The following is a 25,234-nucleotide window of genomic DNA, read 5'->3' on the forward strand; positions in this document are numbered from 1 at the left end:
TAGTTTGAGTCATGAGTTAAATAAAATTTATCCTACTTGTCAAATGTCTTAGAGTCATGTACTTCCCTTTATTTCGAATAATAAAAGAGCTTCTAAATTGTTTAAAATCGTACACTCGTTGATAAAAAAATTTGAGACTTACCTTTTAAATCGCAAAAATTCTTTTTTAAAAGATGTGGGGACGTCGTTCGAACTTCGACCGTCCTTCGCCAAAGGGAAGGTAAAGTCGAAGCACGCCCTTTGATTCCATAGCGCAACTCACACAACAGATGATGCAAATAAACAAACAAAAAAAAGTGTGCAAGTTTCTGCTCTAAACTAATAAAATTAACTAAATAAATAAAATAAACAAATAAAAGGAAGGAAAGGGAGTAAATGCATCTTTTTAGGACTTGGGGTCCGTTTTTAAGCTTTAGAGTTCTTTTCATCCGTTTTGCAGCACTTCCGCAAAAAAGTGAGTTTTCTGCAGTTGTTCAGGCAAAACCGTCGCGCAAGTATAGAAGATCAAAGAGGCGGATGGCGATGGTCTTGTGTTCGTTCTTCTCAGTGTCAGCACTCGAACGTCTTCCATTTCTCCTCTTAATCATAGGGGTGTACCCCTATTTGTAGGTATTCGGAATGGATCCGGATCATAGGACTTTCTGAGTTCAAATCTGGTCCAAATGGATTTATAATCCTCCTGGATAAGAGATTGGGAGGAGTCCTTGGGAGAAAGTTTATCCGAAAAGAATATTCTCTTGAAAATGTGCAAAAGTGGTTGGAGATGAGGCAAATGTGCCTCATTTGCTCGAACTGATTGGACGACTAAACAGGTTTTGCCGTGCTCTGGAGACAGGATAAGCCAAATGTCGAATAAACTGAAATACCGTCCAGTGTCAGACAGTTAAACTGAGATAGTCGTCCAAGATCGGACCGATAAACTGAGATAGTCGTCCAATGTCGGACCGCTAAACTGAAATAGTTGTCCAAGGTCGAACCGCTAAACTAAGATAGTCGTCCACTGTCGGATCGCTAAATTGAGATAGTCGTCCAGTGTCGAACCGCTAAACTGAGATAGTCATCCACTGTCGGACCTCTAAACTAAGATAGTGGTTAAGCGGATCCTTTGGGTTTTCTCATGTTGTCCTCTTTGTGAACTCCAACCTGCAGCTTGATTCTTCCAAATATGTTAGTATTTTGGGCATCTTGGGAAAATTGGGTGTCTACAACTCTGATGTATGGGGACCAACCCCAACTGCTTTTTCTTTTGAGAGTCAATATTATGTCACTTTCATTGATAACCATTCTCGATATACGTAGATATTCATCATGAAACATAAGCATGAAATTTTTACAATTTTTAAGAACTTTCATGCTATGATTCAAAATCAGTTTTCTTTACCCATCCTCAATTTGCACTATGATAGTAGGGGTGAGTACTCTTCAAATGACTTTATTCAATACCTTAAGGAGAATGGAGTTAATAGAAAGGTATCTTGTTCTTGGACACCTCAGCAAAATGGAATTGCTGAGAGGAAACACAGGCACATTATTGAAAGTGTACTAGACATGATGAATGCAAGATTTGTTCATTTATTTCTTTAGACAGAGGCCTTCCATACAGCAGTGCATATCATAAATATGATGCCTATGAAACTACAACAATATAAATCCCCACATTATTAATTGTTTGGCCAACATCCTCATTATAATTATCTAAAGGCATATGGCTGCTCGTGCTATGTACACATTGATGCCTCTCTGCGAAACAAGTTTGGCAAAAGAGCCCATGTTGCAAATTTGTTGGATATGCATATGACTATTAGGGGTATAGGTGCCATGACCTTGAAAATAAATGCATTCGTATTTCTAGAAATGTTGTTTTCGATGAATCTGATTTTGTTCCAAAAGGCAGCAATATACAAAGTGTTTAATTGCAATCAAAACAACTATATCAACCTTAGTTAGATGATGGTATGTTCTCTATTAAGACAACAACAACAAATGATGCAAACAATCACAGATTAGAGGGTGCTCACGTGGGATCAGACTAGCAAAATGTTGAGGGACAACAAGTTAACCATTCAAACGACATAGAAGAAAGATTCAAGGGAATTACATACAGCCGCAGGATTCAAAATGTTGAATCTGAAAATGCATCTAAGAGCAGTCCAGAACAAGAAAATATTGAATCTAGAAATGATCACACTGAACAAGAACAAATAAACAAAAGGTCTGGAAGAGTGCGGCATCCTACAGATAGATGGGTGAGTTATGAAAGTTTCAGCATGGATCACCAAATTTTTTTAGCTGTTGTATCTCAATATGAAGAGCCTCGATCATACAATCGGGCATCAAAATCCTGGGAACTATCAGAGTAGTTCTTTCTCTAACAGTGGATCATGATTCGCATTTAAATCAGATCAAGTACTGAAGCTGAATACAAATCAATGGCGACGATATCATCTGAAATCATTTGGATTAGATATCTATTATCTAATTTATATCAACAGATGTCAAGTTCTATCTTGTTTTGTGATAATCAAAGTTCGATTAAGATATCTCTCAATCCTATTCAGCATGGTAGAACGAAGCATATAGAGAGATCAACACTTTATTAGAAGCAAAATTGAAAGTGGGAAGATTTCTACTCAATTTGCTAGGACACAGGATCAAGTTGCAAATTTGTTCACAAAAGGATTAAGGAAAGGTTTTGGTACTTAAAGAGCAAGTTGTTTATGGTCCTTACCTTGCACAACTTGAGGGAGGGTATTGAGATGATTTATTGGATCTAGATCCAGATCCAAAGTTTGTTTGATGTCTCAACCTGATTGTATTATATTATGTTCAGACCATATTACCCCATCTTAGTTGTATTGTTTCTTGTATATTAATTAGGGGTATTTCTGTCATGTAAAATATATATATATATATTGTTTTAAAGTAACCCACAACCCTAATGTGTGGTGTGGAGAATCAATTGTTGCAACCTTTCTTTTCTTCCTCTCTCTTGTTCTCTATGTATTGTTTTTTGGTGCAGATCTAATAGTATAAACCTCCTTCTCTATGGCATTCCTTAATCAGCTTCCCTGATTGGCGATTATGCACCTAACAACCAATAGAGGAGAAAGAAACATTACATCCATGGTCAGATAATTGACAAACAGATAAAAGATTTAAATTTAATTTAAGAACATATCTAATTTTTGGAATAAAAAACATTTTTGAATTTTGATAAATATTTTCGAAATTCCCTATTTCTTTTATCTCAAGAGATGTCCCATAAGCAGTAAGCACATTTGACCCGCTTGCGGATAAGATATCACCATTTGGTGTCATGTGAAATAAGGCACCTGAGTTAAGAAGCCAAAGAGATTTACTGGGATCAGTAATGCCATAGGAAGAGACCACGGCTCCAGTTGATGAAGCTTCTTTGAGTAGAGGTTGAAGAGCCTCTACTAGTTGAGTCAAGGACGTTCTCAATAGATGAATCTTGCTTAGTTTTGAACTCACTTGAATCTTGTGCAACTGAGGCAACCTTTTTTTTATAAGGTCTTTTCAACTTAGGGCAATAGGTTTTGACGTGTCGGTTCATGACAGTAATAGCAAATAACTTTTTTCTTCTCAAACTCATTGCCTTGTTTTCCATAATGATCATTGTTTGACCTTCCATAGTGTGGTGGTTTGTAAGTATGAACATAGTTTTCCGGCCTAGATACGGTTATAATCGAGTCATCATCACTCTTAGAAGTCTTCTTTTTAAGCCTACCAGTGTTATTAAAAACGCGCCTCAAGGCGCAAAAAGCGTGCCTCGCCTCAAGGCGAGGGGCTTATGCCTTGAGGCGCATGAATAAAACGCAAAAACTCTAAGGTGTGTGCCTCATACGCCTTGAGGCGCGCCTCAAAATGAGGCGTATACGCCTTTACTGCTGGTGGTCAAATTAGGGTCAAAGCCTAGATTTGACTAAAAATTGGGGTATAAACAAAGAGCACCCGACCTTAATTAGGGTTTTATTTTTGCTTTCTGTTTCTCTCTCTCACGCAGCTTCTCACTCTCTCGTCGTTCACACGCAGGCTCTCTCTCGTGGTTGAGCCCATAAAATAGGTACGTTCCCTCTCACATGCTTGTACTCTCTCTCGTCTCGTCTCGTCTCGTCTCTTACATGCTTGTACTCTCTCTCGTCTCTCATGTATGTGACTGTGTGTATCACGCAGCTTCTCTCTCTCGTCGTTCACACGCAGACTCTCTCTCGTGGTTGAGCCCAGAAAATAGGTACGTTCTCTCTCTCTCGTCTCTCACAAAAAAATCTACGATATGCCAACATAATGATGGTAGCCACTAGCCAGCATTACGGAAACAATTATAAATTCTGAGAAAAATGTTGGCAAGCAACCAGCAATTAGACAGCCCCATGCCAAGAAATCAGCTACCAGTTCGTAAATATTTTGGCAGTGTATAAGCAAGGTTCGTGCTATAACTCTTTCCATCTCTGCTGTTTTTCATAAAATCAAAGCAAGAAAGTCTTGGTTCACCATCCTGCAAGTACAAATAAGAATATAAGCTGAAACACAGCCACAGCCATGTGTGCGTGCATGTGTGCATGCCCCACTAATGTTCTCAGGAAATTCTTGACAGGATAGTATTTAGGGATAAAACTCATTTCTCCTGGAAAATATTGTGAGCAAGTCGTGAAGCTGTCTGTGCACCTGTGCATGCTCCACTGGTCTCAAGAAATTCTTAGGGAGATTTTAAAATTCACTTCTCCTAGAGAAAAAAATTGCGAACAAATCAATGATGTACAGGGACTCTGCAAGCTATAAACAAAGTCCAAAATTTCCAGCTATTTCCAGCCTCTTCCAGTTGAGAGAAGGGCACCTTCTCTCAATTAAACAACTCAGACTAAATGGGATCAGCAAACTTTTCTAATACAGGATTCTTGCTGCACTTGAGACAAGCATACATTATTACCTGATCAAAGAGAACTCTGTATGCATTGAGATCATGATACAATGGATGACCTTCACTACTACAATAGTCTAAAGCCTCGGCCATATAAAGAGCAACTCGTAGAGTTCTAAAACTAAGAGAATACAACAAATATCACAGACACATACACATACACAAAATTAAACTCTGTGTACTTTTGTATAGTCCTGCAGTACACAAATATTGAAATTTATGCTTGACAACACAAGTGGGAAAAGATCACTGAGTATACAAACCAAATTGACATGGATTTAGAATAGGGATAAAAAATAAACATGAAATTTTGAAATTAATTAAATATCCTAATACACACTTTTAATCATGGTTATTTAAGCCATTAAATTTATCAAAGCACATTAATCATTGAAATATCAAAAACTATGGGAACATAAAAAGAAGCAACAGAAGTTGCTGCTAGAAGAAATATGCTCTTAAAAATGACTGACTTCTTGAAGTAAGATTCTAACCCGACATCTACGTTTCCTTCCAATGATGGTAAGCGAACAAATAAACAAACATCAGTTTGCTTATTTGTAGGAAACTTGATCAGCATACTGTTACTCTGTTTCAAGTTTGCATTCTGTTACTCTGTTTTATTATTTAAATATGTTGATTCATGTTGGACTGTTACTCCCTCTGATCTTTTAAGCTGATTTTTATATTGAATTTAGATGGGAGATAAATACTTTCTGTCTCCCCTTTTTAGTTTTTCCATGGGTTCTTTCTTTCTTCTTACTTCTTTTCTTGATGCTATTTTTTACATTTTAATTTGTCCATCGGAAGCCATTGATTTTATAAAATCTGTGTGTATGTGACTGTGTGTCATGCATGGTTGCATGCTATGAAGGAATTTGATCTTTGCACGTGTGTTCTCTTTTTAGTGGTAAGTAATTCAAATTGGTTCCTAAATAAAAAAAAATTAACTAACAATTTTCTAGTTCTCACTGACTTCGTTTGTTTGTGTTTCCATTAGTTTTCAATTTATATATATATTGATTCTTATTGTATTTTTGCAGTTGAACAATGAGAAGAGATGTAGGATGGGATCATGGAGTTAAAGTTCAAAATCCCACTAAAGATCCCAAACTCGTAGGACATGTAATTTGCAATTACTGTCATAAACAGACTACGGGAGGCATCTATAGGTTAAAACATCACTTAGCTGGCACAAAACATGGTGTAAGCATGTGTGAAACAATTTCACCTGATGTGAAGAGATTTTTTCAGAATCATCTAAAGGATCAGAAGCAAAAGAAACAAGAGGAAGAACAAAACAAGTTGGATATCGGGAGAATTATTTATTTTGGATCATCAACCGGCGATAATGTGAATAAAGAAACCAGTGGATCATGTAGTGATGCAAAAACAAGCACAGGTGGTCCTATGGACCTTTTGTGAATAAAGAAACACGAAAAACCACAATAAACAATGCTTTCAAAAGGGATGAAAGAAAAAATGTATGTTGTGCCATTGGTAGATTTTTTTATGCAAATGCCTTATCATTTAATCTTTGCAATAGTCCATATTTTGGTGCAATGGTAGAAGCTATTGCAAATTATGAGCGAAGGTTCAAACCACCTTCTTATCACGAGATCAGAACGTGGATTTTGAAGGACGAGGTTGATTGTACTTACGAAATTTTAAAAGAGTTCAAAAAGGAATGGCCAAAAGTTGGTTGCAGCATTATGGCAGATGGTTGGACAGATGGAAAAGGAAGAAACTTAATTAATTTTCTTGTAAACAGCTCATCTGGAACAGTATTTTTGAAGTCTGTTGACATAATCGACATGAAAAAAACTGGTGCAAATTTGTGTAAGTTGTTTGAAGAAGTTGTCAGAGAAGTTGGTGAAAGTAATGTGGTGTAATTCATTACAAATAATGCACCAAATTATGTTGCAGCTGGGAATACGCTAACAGCAGGAAAAACATGTTTTTGGACACCATGTGCAGCGCATTGCTTGGATCTTATGTTAGAAGATATTGGAAAGATATCAATTTTTAAAGATACAGTGGAAAAGGCAAAAAAAAATCAAAGATACATTTATAGTCATGCATGAGTATTAAATTTAATGAGAAAGTTCACAAAAAAGAAAGAACTTCTACGTCCTGCCGTCACTCGTTTTGCCACAACATATCTCACACTTCATAGTATTGGATGTTATAAGAAAGAGTTAAAGTCAATGTTCTTATCTTCAAATTTCAGATCATCTAATTACTATAAGAAATCTGATGCTAAAAACATTTTTTATATTGTTCTTAATGATCATAAGTTTTGGGTTGCCATATCATATCAATTAAAGCTACACTGCCTCTTGTGAAAGTGTTGCGATTAGTTGATGCAGATGAACCTGCTATGGGATTTTTGTATGAGGCAATGGATAGAGCAAAGGAAGAAATCGCTTCAAACCTTGACAAGGTTGAAAGAAAATATAAACCTATTTGGAATATCATTGATAGACGATGGGACTTGCAACTTCATAAGCCTTTGCATGCAGCTACCTACTATTTAAATCCACATTTTCATTATGCTGACAACTTCAACCCAGATGGAGAAGTGATGGGTGGCTTTTATGATTGTGTTGAAAAAATGGTTTTTGATGCAAATATTCAATTGAAAATTACAACACAAATCGATGCATTTAAAAAGGCAAAGGGGTTGTTTGGTAGAGAGGCAGCTGTTACAACAAGAAAATTAAAAAGTCCTGGTAAGTTTGCAATTATGTTGTTATTTGTCAATAATTTTTTTTATGTTTTTATTAATTATGACATTCTTAATGTTTTTATTATTTTTTATTGTTTTATTTGAATGCAGTTGATTGGTGGAGTTCATTTGAACACGAAAATCCTGAGTTGATGAATTTTGCAATTCGAATTCTAAGTTTGACGTGCAGTGCATCGGCCTGTGAGAGGAATTGGAGTACTTTCTCATTGGTTTGTGACTTTGTATTTTATTTTTGAAATACATTTTTATAAGTTTAATTATCTTATAATTGATTATCAATGATTTGAAATTATAGGTACATACAAAACGAAGGAATAGACTTGAACAAGAGAAGATGAATGCATTGGTTTTTGTAATGTACAATATGAAATTAAGAGAGAGAAATATGAGAAGGAGGGCTACCAAAGACCCTATATGTCTAGATCATATAGACTCAGACGATGAGTGGATTGTGGAGAAGGAAGATCCAGTGTTGCCTAGTGATCCCAATTGGTTGGAGGATTCATGGTTGGATCCAAACTTCGATATAAATGCCATTGAGCATGTGCCTATTGAAAAAGTCACTTCACCTCATGATTTACAAAGTGGTTCTAGGCAAGAGAGGTCTTCAAGAGATCAAGGTAAAGCTATATTCCTTTTACCTTGTTATGAATATAAGTGTATTTTTTTAATTACATAACATAAGTATTTAATACATGATTTTTATTGAAGGAAAAAGAAAAGCAAAAGAAGTTATCGAGAACGTGGAGGAAGAAAGTGCAGACGATGAAGAGTTAGAGAATGAAGATGAAGGAGAACCTATTTATATGGATTCCTCAGATAATGACATTGAAGACTTAGATATTGATGATGACGAAACACAAGAAGAGTCTAGGCCCTAATTCATAATATAGAGCTATGGCCATTTATATGTTTTTTGGGTCTTTGAGTTGTAATTATGAATGTTAACACTTTCATTTTAAAGACTTTTGGATAAATATATTAACATTTGGTTGTTAATGTTAACATGCATTTTCTAATTATGACATGATGTTGTCAGTGCTAATATGCATTTTGTTGTTAATGTTAATTTTTTATTGAATGATTGCTCATATTTTATTTCTTAGATACTTACATAGATCAAGTTGTTGCATTAATATTACTTTTACATGTTAATCTCATATTTTTTCCATATTTATTTAAGATTTTTTTATTTTTCGTTGGTTGTTGCTTCATCAATAAAGCATTTTTTATTTATTTATAATGTTAGATAATTTTTATAGTTTTTTTTAAGTTTTAATAAAAAAAATTGTTGAGGCTTACGCTTTGCGCCTCGAGGCTTACGCCTCGCCTCAGATTTTGGTGGAGCGCCTCGCTACGCCTCAACGTTTTTCACAACACAGAAGCCTACTTTCCTTCATACTTAGCTCTTCAATTGTGTCTTCAATAGAGGAAACTTTCTCTCTATGGAGGAGAGCCAATTTTGTGGACTCAAACTCCAGTCTTAGGTCATTCACGAATTGATAGAAATGCTCCGCATCTATTTGTTTTTGGCAGAGTCCTATGTCTTCGAGACAATGCAATCTAGGCTTAAGAAGAACCAACTCATTCCAAAGATTGGATAATTCACTAAAGTATTCTCTAATGCTTCTTCGTCTATAGAGGAAAACCAATTTTGTGGAGTCAAACTCCGGTCTTAGGCCATTCACGAATTGATAGAAATGTTCCACATCTATTTGTTTTTGACAAAGTTCGATGTCTTCGGGACAATGTCATCTAGGCTCAAGAAGAGTCAACTCATTTCAAAGATTGGAAAATTCACTAAAGTATTATCTAATGCTTCTTCCTTCTTAGATCATAAATTTTGTCTTGTAAATTACACATATGTGCAATATCTTTAAGAGAATACATTCTCTTAAGATAATCCCATGCCTTATTTGCATGTTCGAATTTAGCAAGACTAGAGCACTTCTTAATATCAACACTACTAATAAACCAAGACATAATCTTGGCGTGCCTCATTCCTTCTATTTCTTCTTATAGGTGGCTATTGCGTTGGTTTTTTCAACCATCGTAAGAGGTATTTTCACCTTCTATTTTAGTAAGGATTAGTTTGGGTTCTAGATCGGTGTCATCCACTAGTCTTCACAACCCTTTTCCCTATATGAGGTGCTTCATAATTGAAGCCCATGTTATATAATTTGAGTCATTGAGTTTATTTTATGGCGACATTTTCATTGTCATCAATTTTTACAAGGGGTAAAGAAGATAGAATAAGAATAAAAGAATAGAGAAGAGGAAGAAAAATGAGGAAAGCAAAGTGAAGATTGCGAGCACTCCACCACCAAGCGATCACCACCGATAAAGAGCACGAACACTCCACCACCAAGTAAGCACCACCAATCTTTTACTTGAAACACAATCACGATCTCACAAGCACTTGAATAGGAGTTGCAAAAGAGCTTCAACTCTTTTAAATTTTGAGTAGCAGGCTTCCCAATGCACCAAAAACAAATTCAGCTTGATCACCAAGCTCTGATACCATGTAAGGAAATGAGAACCTCCAACAATGTTCTCCAAATCACCAAAGTGGATACACAAAAGAGCCACAATAAGATCTGCCAAAAATACCACAAAGAACCACAAAATAGGCTCAGACACAAAACCCACTCAATGGCCACACAAGAAACACTCACAAATATAAAAAATATTAATTTTATTCAAGAGGAATCCATGCAAGAAGCATTACATGAAGAGGGGTTTCATCCCCTATTTATACACAATATGGGAGCTCAATAGAGTCATTGGAGCCGGTCCAACGATTCTATTTAGAGCCGTTGGACCAACCTCTAATGACTCGATTGACTAGTCCAATAAGAACTAACCTAGTTTTAACCTAGTTACATATATCTAGAAATACATATATGTATATATACGTACGTATTTATACAATAATGTATATACATTTTTAACACACCCTAGTTTAGATTCCTGGCTCTGCCCATGATTTATATATATATATAGAGAGAGAGAGAGAGAGATACTTTGAATACAGATCATACAGAAGCATTTGTAACATAAAATTCTCATTTCATGGTTCTCTCTTTCTGTTTTTCCCATTATAGGTTTCATTAAGTGTGAGCCATGAAATGCAAATATGGAGATTTTTTAGAGAAAATACTTTGAGTATTGCAAACAAATTTTATGACCTCAAGCGAAAAATTGGAGAGAGAGGACACCCAAGTGGAAGAGTAATATTTCAAATGTTCAGGAAGTCTTTTCATCCCTATTTTCAATTTATTGATATTGTTATATGACATTTAATATGTTTGTTATTACACAATGGCTTCAAATGAAAGAATAAGCAGCTTATGAGTGTCAATTTAGATGTGATGACCTTTATAGGACAAAACGACATTCTATGTCACATAGGTACCCAGCTATGTCACAGGGATTCGGCTAGCAGGGTGCCGCACCCGCGTCGACGCGACTCGACGCGGGTGCGGTCAACCCGATCCTGGGTGCGTTGACCGCACCCAGGATCATTTAGGTCCATTTTTTTTTGGATTTTTTTTTAAAAAAAAATTGCCCAAATGGGCTGCAAAAAAAATTTTTAAAAAAATTATGCTGACAGCAGCTGTCTGTCAGCTGCGAAATTTGAAAAAACCCGCGTGTTCCCCCGACCCCCTTTATATATATATATATATATATATATATATATATATATATATATATATATATATATATATATATATATATATATATATATATATATATACATTTTTGCCCCTGCCGCACCCCCGCACCCGGGTTTTTTGGAAGTGACGAATCCCCGCACTCGCACCCATGTGACATAGGTACACAGCTATGTCACATGGGTGTGGGTGCGACACGGGTGCGGCGCAATTTTAAAAATTTTGGACACGGGGACTCGGCTATATATATATATATATATATATATATATATATATATATATATATATATATATATATATATATATATATATATATATATATATATATATATATATATATATATATATATATATATATATTTATATTTATATTTATATTTATATTTATATTTATATTTAAATATATATATAATAATATATCCAGTGTGTGCATATATGTGGATATTGTCCTCTAAAGTTTGGCACCAGCATGAGTGTTTTTACAAACTTTGCAAATTGTACTTTTGCCCTTGCAGAAAGGGGGGTCCGGGGGCTCCCCCTGGCGGAGAGCCGTAGGGGGGCAGCACCCCTCGGAATTTTTTTTTCTGGGGCTTATGTTTGAGACTCATGCTATATATATAATTTTTTTAAAAATATATAAAAAGATCATTTTTTTTGTTTTTTACCCTAAAAATGGACATTTTTGGACTCAGTCAACGTTGACCGAGTCCAAAACAAGGACGAACTCGACCTCGACTCGTTGACCGAGTCCAACTCGGCGTTGACCGAGTCCGGGCCGTGTCCGAAGCCGCACCCGTGTCGAGGCGTGTCGACTCGGGTGCGGCGCCTCCCTAGCCGAGTCCGTGTGACATAGGTACACAGGGTACGACATGGAGATTTCTAATGTTATGGTTATGGAGGTAGAACCACACATGCACATAGAATGTTGTTCTTTGAGAAAAGTAAGTGTGTATGTATGTATGTGTATATGTGTGTATCAAACACTATACAAGAATTAATATAAACAACCCTTTATGCACCTTAAAAATTGATGCAGATGACCCCATATAACAGGCAATGGTTGGGTTTGGATAGGGTCAGATCCAAAACTGGATTGACTCATATGCAAGAAGTAATATTACCAGTACCCTTGACACAAGTATGGCATCATTTGGAAGTACCCATGTTACACAGGTGATAGGACTATGACACAACATAGATATAGCAAAACAAATTCCCAGAGGAACATTTATATTAAGATGCCACATAATATGACAAATGTGAGCAAGATATAGCATGGGAAGCTCAAAATATGTTAGCAAATATGAGGTCAAAAGAAAGGGAGAATAAACACAAGGCCAAAGCATTGGCTAAATATGATTTATATGATGAAAGTAAGCAGTTGACAGTAGTAGAGGCATGAAAAGAAGGGAAAAAGAACATGGCAATGGGATTGAACCAAGTTTCAGTAGCAAAAAGCCAGCGGCAATCAAAGTGCCTATTTACTTTGTCGTAGAACAAACCAATAACTCATTGTAGCACTCATGCTGTTTAGCATATAAATGCGGAAAGAAATATAGCAAGCTGATTTGGTAGAAGCATATTTCTTTTATGAAACTACATTTCAGCTTCAAGGAATGGAAAAAGCTATTGCTAGCAATAATTCTAGATAAGGAATGCCTAACTATCATAATTTGACAGAAAGATTATAAACGGGTTGCTGTGATAGAGGCAGAATGCCTTTTCAGTACATAGTTGAGAGCTAAGCTGGAACAGCACTGAGTGTACGGTGCTGGTAGATGATTGGATAAATATGATTAATAGAATTCAGAACACATTTCTCATATGCAGTTCTAGAAGAACCATATCCTTGAAATCAGCAGATGCAAGTGTTAGGTGAAGGCTACAAATATATTGATTTTACTGTTTTAGAGAATTACGAAGAAAGGTGGACTTCAATATATGGTGTATTCTAAAATATTTTGGAGTCCTTGTACAAAGAACTACCTATATCTTGTATTTCATAACATTGCATCATTACAGGAGACCTAATATGTTAATAGTGATGGTATATGATTGACATAATTCACTATAATTATACTTGAATTTTGAATTTGATGAAGAAGCACGTTTATCATGTAATATACATGGCCAATTTTTTTTTTTGGCATTGCATATGCTAGCAACTTGGATAAAAATTTTGAGACAGTATACTCCTTCAGGCCCATTGGAATCTAAGCATTAAAAGTTAGCATTAGATATCAGATTTGGTGCTAGAGACAAAATTTTAAGAAAATCGTCTTCCGTTTCTGAAAGCATGTCACCTCCTGCATCTTATTATATAGGGCTTGAGAGGATAAACGAGAGAGAGATTTTAAATCCTAAATGCTTTAAAGTCAAATCTTTGACCGTATAGAGAAAGAGAGCAGATATATTTTAAATCCTAAATACTTTAGTCAAATCTTTCATGGCATAGAGAAACTGGCTATAGATACCAACAAACGATGTGATTAGTACAAGTTTGCAACATTATAAGCCATTTTAATTTAGATGATGTTTGTGAAATCAATCACTTGATATCTATTTCAAGAATTTTGATCATTGTTTTTTCTTTTCCTTATTTTGATTGCTTCGAAATCTAAGTCACAGGGATTCGGCCAACCAGGTGCCGCACCCGCGTCGATGCGATGCGGGTGCGCGTGCGGGTGCAGTCAACCCAACCCTAGGTGCGGTCAATGCACCCAGGGTCATAAATGTCCAATGTTTGGACTTTAAAAAAAAAAGCCCGATAAAATGGGAGGATTAGGGAAAAAGTTTTTTGCCCTAATCCTCCCGACCTCGACTGTGCGACGACCCGACCCCGACACCGGCGACGACCCGACCTCGACCCCGGCGACGACCAGTCTCCCTACCCCGACGCCGGCGATGACCAATCTCCCTAACCCGACGCCGACCTCGAGCGACACCGTCCGGTACGCATTCTCTCTCTCTCTCTCATTCTCTCCTTCAATCTCGCTCATTTAGATGATGCAAAATCTGTATTTTAGATTGATGAAAAAATTGTAATTTTAGGTGTTGAAAATTCTGGTTTTATTTATAGATGTTCACGTTGGGTTTTAAAGCAACGAGAATCAGATTTTTTTTACAGAGGTTCATGCTGGATTTTAGGAAAAAAAAACTTTGATAGATGCTCACGTTAGGGTTCAAATTAAAAAAAAAAAATCTGTTTGATAGGGATTGGAATGGGTTTTAGGATTCATGCAAAAATTCTATATTCCCTGTTTACCTATATGTTGTTTGTCATTTTACTGTGCACAGGTGCAATTTAATTGTTTCTGTGTATTGCGCATGTATGCATTGCTCCTGCAAATCTGGATATACTGTGTTGGGATTTTCATGCATATCAATAGGTTGTTTGCTTTTTTTTTTCTTTTTTTTTGTTAGCTATGTATATCTGCTATTATGCAAACCTATATATGTAGAGGTATATGTGTTTCCTCTAAAAAGCCATATTTACATAAATTTTTTATGTATGTGTTTTAATGAAGAGGTACGTGCATTTATTTTTTTATTGTGCACATGTATATGTGTTTTGGATGATGCCATGTACATGCAGTTTTTAGTGCCTATATAGTATGTACATACAGTTTTAGTAACACGTACATGCAGTTTTTAATGCCATGTATATGCAGTTTTTATTTAAGAACCCTTTCGGTATTTATTTATACGTACTACTAATCTACTACTATATTTTTTAGAACTTATTGTATATGTTATTGACCTTGCACTCGATATTTTTAATTTTGATCGTGTGCATAATTGATTTTAATATAATAGTTTTTTTGTTTTCAGGACAAAAATGTCGGATAAAGGGAAATGACTTGTGTCATCCTCATCCCCACATGTGAGTTCTGCTACTAGTGTTGTTGGTAGTTGTAGTGGGAGTGTTGATTTAAGTTCTTTAACTGCAACATGTGATGATGGGAGGCCACTATGGGCACATGTAGATAAGCTTGCAAAAACTGAAAGAGGTGGTGGAAACAAGAGATTTCGATGCAAGCTCTGTGAAAGAGATTTTGTTGGGTCTTACACAGAGTTAAGACTCATTTGTTGAAGATACCAGGACATGCCATTTCAGGATGCAAAAGAGTTGATGAGGCAATGCGAAAACAATACAAGAAAATACAAGAAGAATATGAGAAGAGGAAGACAATGAGTGATTCTTGTGCAATTAGTGTGTCATTTTTAAGCCACCAAAAAGATGCTAAAAAAAAAAGAAAAGTGGATGTACGAGGTAGAGGAAGAGGAACGATACAAGCAACATTCAATACATATGGAAGGGAGGAGATGAATAGAAAAGTAGGGAGGTATTTTTATTCTATTTCACTCCCATTTAATGCAGCTAGAAATCCTTATTGGAAGGATTTAGTTACTTCTTTGGCAAATTGTAATTTGAGTGGCTATGTACCTCCAAGCTAAAAAACTACAAACCACACTTCTTGCAGAAGAGAGGGCAAATGTTGAGAGATTGCTAGAAATTAAAAACTATTCATGGAAGCAAAATGGAGTTTTCATTGTTTCTGATGGGTGAACAGATATTCAAAGGCATCCACTAATCAATTTCATTGTTTCTTCGCTTAGTGGTCTAGTATTCTTGAAAGCAGTTGATGCATCTGGAGAATATAAAAATGTTGAGTATTTGAAGGGGTTGTTTATAGAAGTAATAAAAGAAGTGGAAGATCAGAAAGTAATATAAATCATTACAGACAAGGCTCCAGTTTGTAAAAGTGCAGCATTGAGTTTAGAGAGTGAGTATCATCATATTTTTTGGACTCGTGTGTAGCACACAGCTTGAATCTGACCCTCAAGAGCATCTGCAACCCCAAAGAATAAGAAAATTCACCAGCATATGTTTTATGTTCATGGATTAAAGAAATAGAAAATAATGTTAAAAGCATTAGGAATTTTGTTGTCAACCATCATCATGCTAATGCTATATTTAATAGGCATTCTGACCTGAAATTGTTTAAGGTCGCTGAAACACGTTTTGCGTCCATCACTGTGATGGTGAAGAGGATTAAGGAAGTGAAGAATGCTTTGGTTAGCATGGTAACTGATAAGAATTGGACATTCTATCGTGTTGATGATATGAAGGCTCAAGAAATTAAGAAATTCATTGTTGATGATGAGTTTTGGGACAGAGTCGTATATTTTCTTCAATTTACGCAACCTATTTAGGAAATGTTGAGAGAAGTTGATAAGGATGAGCCCATACTTCACAAAGTTTATGAAATGTGAGATAATATGATTGAAAAAATACAAGTTGTAGTTTTCAAGTATAAAGGAAAAAATCCTGCATTGGATGATTCAGAATTTTTTAACCATACTTATTTAGTTTTAGTCAGAAGATGGGATAAGAGCAACACTCCTTTGCATTGCATGGCACATTATCTTAATCCAAAATATTATGCAAAAAAGTGGCCGAAATGTGGTATTGGTCGTGTCCTTCCAAATTTAGACCCAGAGCCATCAAGGCATAGAAATATGTGTATGACAAGACTATCCAGAATCACATATTCTAAATCAAGTCACACAAGAGTTTGAAAATTTTGCATCTTCGAAATTATATAGACAAGCATGACTCGCGAGAGAGGAGGATAATATAGATCCTATTACATGGTGGACAACATTTGGATCAGAAACACCTTTTCTCCAATGTCTTGCATTGAGATTGCTATCCCAACCTGCTAGTTCATCTTGTTGTGAAAGAAATTGGAGCATATATTCTCAAATCCACAACATGAAGAGAAACAAACTCACCAGCAAGCGTGCAGAGGATTTAGTATATATTCATTCAAATCTTCGACTACTTTCGCAAACCAATGATGAATACAAGTACTAATTTGCTCTCTTAGTTATTTTACTATTTTTTAGTTTTTTCATTTAAATATACTTGTATTTAACATCTTCAAATTATTTAAAATTTTTAATAATGCAGACAAGGATCATCCAAATTTTAGGATGTAAACCCAGAAAAGTGTGACTTAGAGGGAGAGCATTATTTTAACATTACAAACATGGATTTATCTGAGCTCAGTCTTCCTTCTTATGATGCATTTGATGATGAAGCAGAAAAAAATTAGGATCCATTACCTCATCGTCATATACATTGTGTAGGATATACTTTTGGTATGTAATTATGCATTTTTTGCTTCTTTTGTTAATATACTATATAATTTACTTCTTTTCTGCTTTACTTATTTAATTATTTCTATAATATATTTAGGTTGATTTAATTGTGGTGTTAGTTTTTATGATGTAAAAGAGAATTGTAGATTGTTAATTTGATTTATTGCATGCATGATGATGAATTGATTTGATGATATTATGATAATTGTTTTTTATTTCATTAGTGTTATTGTTGTTAACTGTTAAAACTTAAAAATTATATATATATATAATATATATATATATAATTTTTTTTATTTTTGCCGCACCCCCGCACCCGCACCCGCACCCATGTGACAGTTCAAAATGGAAGAAGTAAGTCATACTTGATTGGACAGATTCTATTTCAAATATCAAAACTATTGAAGATTGAAAAACAATAAAGGAACAGAATGCCCTCATCATTGATGTGCTTGTTTTGCAGTAAAGTGACAAACATATAATACATTGAATGGAAGTCACATGGGTGCGGGTGCGAGGGTGCGTCACTTTCAAAAAGCTTGGGTGCGGGGGTGCGGCAAAAAAAAAAAATAATATATATATATATATATATATATATATATATATATATATATATATATATATATATATATATATATATATATATATATATAATTTTTAAGTTTTAACAATTAACAACAGTAACACTAATGAAATAAAAAACAATTATCATAATATCATTCATCATGCATGCAATAAATCAAATTAACAATCTACAATTCTATTCTAATCATAAAAACTAACACCACAATTAAATCAACCTAAATATATTATAGAAACAATCAAATAAGTAAAGCAGAAAAGAACTAAATTACATACCAAAAGTATAACTTACAATGTATATGACGATGAAGTAATGGATCTTAATCATTTTCTGCTTCATCATCAAATGCATCATAAGGAAGACTGAGCTCAGATAAATCCATGTTTGCAATGTTGAAATCATGCTCTCCCTCTAAGTAAGCCATTGAAGTTCCGCTGATAAATGACAATTGAGAAGTGACTAATATATGCAAGCTAGGCTAAGTTATTCTGAATACATTCGCCACCCGACCAACTAAGTGATTGCACCATGCCCATCGAGGTCATCTCATTAACAATGGGTTATATTTGACAAATGTTTCCAGCACCCTTCCTCTCAGGCGAAAAAGAAAAAAATACCTTAGCATCATCTCCCCCCTCCACACTACTTGAATGCAAATTAACACTTACCCCCATCATATTTTTTATGAATTCCTTTTTCTCCCTCATTCTCTAATCAAACCATCAGATTAATTTGAAAGAAAAAAAAATCCAAGTTCACCACTACAATGCCATCTTAACCCAGTTCCAGTATTACTAATTTCTCAATCCTAGCCAACGTCCGATCAGCTCGTAGAAAGCAACTCAAATCAACGTTAGAAAATTAGCAATTTTTAGGGGGAAAATTATCAAAATTGAGAGATCCCACCTTCCCCAACCAATCAATAAAGTCATCATCACCAAATTTAGTAATAAAAGTTGCAATAAAATTAAACAGATTGAGTAATAATCAGATAAACCAAGCAGAATCCAACTGATGACCCTATTTGTGTGGGTCAAATAACCCATAAAAATCCATTCCCCATCAACCAAAAAAGAAGTAATCTTCAACATAACAATATAAAGAATATAAAGAAACAATTTTGTTTCGGTAGCAACTACAACAACACCATACCAGTTAAAGGATCTCAATCACCGATCGATGGGGCTCGTAGAGAGACAGAGAGAGAGGCCTCGAGAGGCAGAGAGAGAGAGAGAGAGAGAGCTCCAGAAAGAGAGAGAGGCAGAGAGGCACACCTGAGGCTCAACGAAGGTCCGATGAAGGTCGACGACGTGGTGAAGGTCTGGCGACGGTGCCGACAGCGGTGGCCGACGGCGCGGCGAAGGTTCGACAACGTGTTGACAACATGACGACGGTGGTTGTAGGTCGCCAGCCAGATTCAGGCCGACGGAAGGCCCCCGTAGAGAGACAGAGAGAGGAGTCGGCGAAGGCGTCAGTGTCAGCGTCGGCGTCGGCGAAGGCGTCGGGAGGATTAGGGCAAAAAAAATTGCCCTAATCCTCCGCCCCTCAGCCCTTTTCATCGGGCATTTTTTTTGTCCAAAAAATGGACACAAATGACCCTGGGTGCGTTGACCGCACCCAGGATCCTGTTGACCACACTAGGTGCCGCACCCGCGTCGCATCGCGTCAATGCGGGTGCGGCACACAATTTGTCGAGTCCCTGTGACTTAGAAAACCACCATTTTTTATTCACTTACAATAGAAGACCAAGCCAAACAAAGTTTACCAAATATCCAATACAATAACTTGAAAAGATGATTAATCAGTTTATGTTTCTTGTGAAAATGACAATGCTTATGAAAAGAAGCTGTAAAATTACAATTAGAACAGTCTATTAAATGAGATAAAGGCAGCCATAAAGGATCTGCAGCTTTGAGAAGATAATTTTGCCTCCAAATGTTCTTCCATATCTCAATAGGGTACTCAAACCAATTAAGATTCCAACCATGGGTCAACCATGACACTGATGCTTTCAGCAATAATGAAGAAACATAAGATCTACTTGATTTAATGGATAGCTAAATTTGGAAATATAAAATCTACTTGATTTAATGAATAACTGAATTTGGAAATATTGGACTATTACTTCAAATTCAAATCCCAGTGGAGGTACAGTCATATTGTCCCAAAGAGCAAGTATTCCAAATCAAAATCTTCTTTTAAATAACATCTGGACAAGTTGCAGTCTGTAATTGCAACTTATTCTCCTCCAAACTCAAAAATAAACAATTGAGTGTCATTCGAGTGTTTATTGAGATAAACCAATCAAGGCTGTTCCAGTAGTAGGTTAAATTTCATTATAATTTCCAAATTCACTCCCTGTCTTGATTAAACCAATGCAATTGCTGGACCTCTCAAATGGATTAAGGGGGATCCCCATCATGGTGGCTCTTGATAACCCATATGAACCAACGTAAATGAAGCTGTCAGTGTGTCAACAGGTGCATAAGCTTGGGAGATGGCATCATAACCACCAATATGATTTATGCAGTAAATCCAAGTCGAGCATTTTCACAGCAAAATCTTTGGATAGCATCAAATGCTTTTCCTCCCTTCCAATGCTTATTAATGTGAGCTGCTGCTCCTACACCACCCAAACAGGGAAAAACAGCTGGTTCATGATGGAGACTTTATGCTAGAAAGTACTGCAACTACGGCAACGAAAATACTGGCCTTCATTCGTATCTACAAGTAAAATGCATACCAAGCTTAAGAATAGATAGACTCCTGCCATCACAGAGGAGAGTGGTGGCGAATATTAGTGTTTTCAATTGTGCATCGAACTCAACGGGACATCTTTTTTCTTTCAATATCAACAGCTTGTTTCATGCAATGATTTAGCTGAGCACATGAAATTCCTACACTCCCATTTTTAGGTCTTCTTTCTTCTGTTTGTTACAAGGTCGCCCTTAGTCATACCCCAAATTCACTTTCAGCTTGACACTGTAACATCTTTATTACCAAATACAGTACTCACCCAAAAACTATTCACATTCCAACCAGAAAAGGCAATTGTTCATGGAAACATAGCAAAGAATACATCATCATCATAACTGAGATAAGACAAATCAATCAATTCGCTTATACAGCATAAAATTCTATAAGGGTTGCTTTAGATACTTCTCTCTCGGGGTTACGAAGTTAATTCTTTATTTTCTTTTTGAATTTCTTCAATCTTTTCTTTAGTTTGCTTATGCCATGTTGGTTAGAAAAATGGTAAGAATTAAGAAGACAAAGAACAAACACTTCTGCTACAAAAAGTTGCGCTGAATTCGCGATCAGACACGTAAAATATGTCTTCGAACTGATTCCCCATGACCACTCAAACAGAAAAAAATCCTCAGAAGGGGAAACCACTCGATTATCTCAATGAATTAGCCAAGGCAATGACCATAATGCAGCAAATAGAAGTAATCAGATACCTGCGGCGGTTGCGTCGGCCGGCCTCTCTGGCCTTCCGCTTCTTCTGGTCGTGCTTGTTCTCGAAGAACCGCCTGCGCTTGCACTCCTGGATGATCCCCGCCTTCGAGACCTCCCGCTTGAAGCGACGAAGCAGCGCTTCCTCTGGCTCGTCCTCTTCAACCACAATCTGCACGTTGTATGCAGCGTTGAAGCAGGTGATGCCCAAGAAGTTGTTGCGCGAGGAAGAGGGACCCCAGCCGATGGAAAGCGCCGCCTTCTTGACATTCCCGAGCGGGAGACCTCCTGGTCTCGCAGAGAAGCAGAGGGTGGTCCTGTAAGGAGAAGAGGGGGAAGGTGGAGGGGAAGAGAGGGTGAGTTGGGAAAGCTGAGCGCTCAGAGCGGTCGCCATGGATGACGTCCCTGTGCCTCGGACCCCGCTCGTAAATGGATAGGGCAGGGTAATTTTCTCTCTTTCTTTTTCTCATTCTTATTTTTGTTTTTTGGTTTTTTTGGGTTTTTTCGGGAAATTTCAAAACGCACTTAACCGTTTTATGATAATGAAAAACACATCCGAGTTTTATAAAGCATAGTTACAAAAAATATCGCTATTTTTTGAAAATCTCCTGATTTTATCATATGATTTTTAAAACCGACATAATCTTGAGAAAACTATGTTATTCTCAAAATATCACATATTTTGAAAATATTCTGTTTTTTTATCACAATATTATCATGTTATTAATGTTAATATCTATATATTTTTAATGTTTTTCTTGTGATTTTTATAATTTTTTATATATTTTTTAAATTTAAATCTACCGATATTTTCTCAAGATTTTTAATTTGTTGAGAGATTTTTCTTTATGGAGATTTGTAAAAGTGTTATAAAGAGAATTTTTCAAAAACACACATAAACTTGGCAATAATAAAAAACATAACTAAGTTATTAGTATTGTTAAAACAGATGACGTGTTTTCCTAAAACCCCACAATTTGTGATATTATCCTCATATCCAAAATCGCAAAAAGCCAACGTTGAAATATCTCTTTTACCTTTCGCATGCACGAATCTGATAAAGTTTGCGTGATATATCGCTCCGCTCCTCGAGTGCCTCTTACGCCCACTTAAAATGACGTCCTCACTTTTTTTACGGCTTCACGAAGTTCACATAAAATTATATAAGAATTTTTTGTTATACTTAAACAAAATGAGGAAGTCTGCATATATTTTATGCGGACTTCCTCAAGTCCTCATATATTTTATGTGGACTTAAAAAGTTTGCTCATATTTTATGTGCAAGTCCTTATATATTTTATGCGAACTTGAAAAAGTTTGCACATATTTTATATGAATTTCTTAATGTTTCCATGAAATATATGAGGACTTGAGAGAGTCTGCATAAAATATAAGCGAACTTCCTCAAGTTTGCATAAAATATATGAGAATTTCTTTTCTTTTTTTAGTTTAACAGGAAGATTGCATATAATTCTATGTGAACTTCGTGAAGTCCAAAAAAAGAAATGTGTGGACCTCATTTTAAGTGGGTGTATGCAGCACTTGAGTAGTGGAGTGATATATCGCAATAACTTCATCAATTTCGCACATGTGGATGATTGTTGGTAGAGAAGTTCAATTGAGTGCCCAAGGTTTTAAATAGGCACGCTCAAAAGTGACCAGTGAACCACACATCATGGTCACTAACGATGTCCAAGGGCAGTCCCCAATGCTTTACATGACTCATGAAGAGCCTAGCTGCCTCCTCTACAGGATAGTTGTTACGAGCCAGCATGAACACCCCATATTTTAAAAAATGGTCGACCACTACCAAGATCAATGCCTTGCCATCTACCTTCTGCAAGCCTATGATGAAATCCACATAAACACTTTGCCAAGGTCTCTGTGGAACGGGCAACGGGTCAACTACTCCATTGGGCTTTTGCCTCTCTAGTTTGTCATGTACGCATGTAGTGCCACACTCTTCCTCTATCTGCGGCCAATAATAGCCTCAAGACAGGAGAGCCTACATCCTATCTTGGCCCAGATGACTTGCCCATTATGTGTCATGCTCAATATCACGTATTTTTACAATTAGTTAAATTTGAGATTTTCAAAAATTTGGCTAAGTATAGACAAAAAATCATTTGAACCTCGATATTAAATCAATGCTTTTGAGTCTGCGCTTGGCCCAGGTCTCATCAACGAGGTCTAAACAAACCATTTAAAACGTAAGAAAGAATTTTATTTTTGACCTTTAAATTCAAGAAAAAATTAGGTTATTTTCACACGAAATTCGGAATTTGATATTCATGTTATATATCGTTGGATGCGTCTTGGAATGTTGAGTGCAATGATATGTTATTTTTCATAATTTGAGTTCCGGTTGGCTTGAAAATCACATTTTAAAAAAAAAATAGTTTATCGATTCAGATCCAGATTTGGATTGGACTGGATCCAATAGTTTTGATCTGAATTAATATGGATATGGACTCTTTCCAAGACCCACATTAATATGGATTTGGTTTAGTCCAAAATTCATTTAGATTTTTGAAGATGGATTTGAATTTGGATTTGGATCAGAATCTGGATCCAAGATTTAAATCCATGCCCAACGATTTTCGAGCTTTAAATTCATCTAAAAGCTTTAAATTGGAGTTAATTAGGGTTAAAAAGCCTCCCTAGTTAATTTGGCTATTTTCAAAAACTTTTAAATAATTATTAATTAATTAATACTAAATAATTAATAAATTTTAGTTAATTCTGAATTTTATTTTTAGGGATGGTTTAGGACTTCTTAAAGGAGTCCTTATATATCCCTAAAGAGACTAAAGTAAGTTTTAGAAAGACTTCTTAAAAATTAGAAATTTTGAAAAAGTCAAATTTTTAAAGAATTGGAATTTTTTTGGAAAGCAAGAGTGAGAATCTTCAAAAGAGGAAACTCCCCATCTCCAGCCCATCTAGAAAGGGCTGGATAAGGGGCAGGGCATCACCCCTTCTTGGCCTATTTAAAAAAAAAAAGAGAGAGAAAGGAAAAAAGGAAGAGGAGAGAGAAAGAGAGGAAGAAGAGGAGGAAAAGATCATTTTTTCTCCATCCATCCACGCTGTTGAGCTTTCACCAGTGTTTTTGGGTGATCTACATCAAAGGTATGGGTTTCCTCACTTGAATCAAGTGAGAAATTGATTATAGATTGGATTTCCATGCAATATTTTGATGAAAATGTATGAAAAAATTGTTTATATGGATGCTTTTCTCAAAAATACATAGAGGATGATTCATAGATCTTCCTCCATGATTGTATTCTTGATTCTTTTCATCTTTTCAATAAAATAAAATTATGTATATGCTAAAACATAATTTTTATTGGTGGTAAGAGTGTTTATTTAGAGCTTGCTTTTGATGTATATAGATTTCCATAGATGATCCATATTATGGATTGTTAAATGCATGTAAACATGTGATGAAAATGTATTGTATACATACAGTTTTTTTTATTAAAAGTTTGTATAAGGGTGTTGTAGTTGAGAAATCTGAACATGCATGTATTTTTTGTTTGTTTCAAGAGCATATATAAATATAATGATGTCTAAGTATGTGTATTTGAACCAAGATACTTGCATTAGGAAAGATCAGTCTGACTTGAGTCAATTGTCTAATCTGATTTGATAAAATCGCACAACATACT

At 35.7% G+C, this 25,234-nt stretch overlaps 1 protein-coding gene across 1 annotated transcript in view; it reads right to left on the reverse strand.

Annotated features, from left to right (window-relative positions):
* The window catches only part of LOC149812065 (small ribosomal subunit protein bS21c-like), a 53,960-nt gene extending 31,962 nt beyond the window's left edge, over positions 1-21,998 (reverse strand). The window contains exon 1 of the mRNA XM_089992723.1: positions 21,575-21,998. Within this exon, the coding sequence (XP_089848849.1) occupies positions 21,575-21,963 (389 nt within the window). The 5' untranslated portion in view covers positions 21,964-21,998. The remainder of the gene's footprint in view (positions 1-21,574) is intronic.
* Between the last annotated feature and the right edge of the window lie 3,236 nt (positions 21,999-25,234).

The sequence above is a fragment of the Nuphar pumila genome, chromosome 17 (genome assembly GCF_984573655.1).
Source record: "Nuphar pumila chromosome 17, dmNupPumi1.hap1.1, whole genome shotgun sequence".
Classification (NCBI taxonomy): domain Eukaryota; kingdom Viridiplantae; phylum Streptophyta; class Magnoliopsida; order Nymphaeales; family Nymphaeaceae; genus Nuphar; species Nuphar pumila.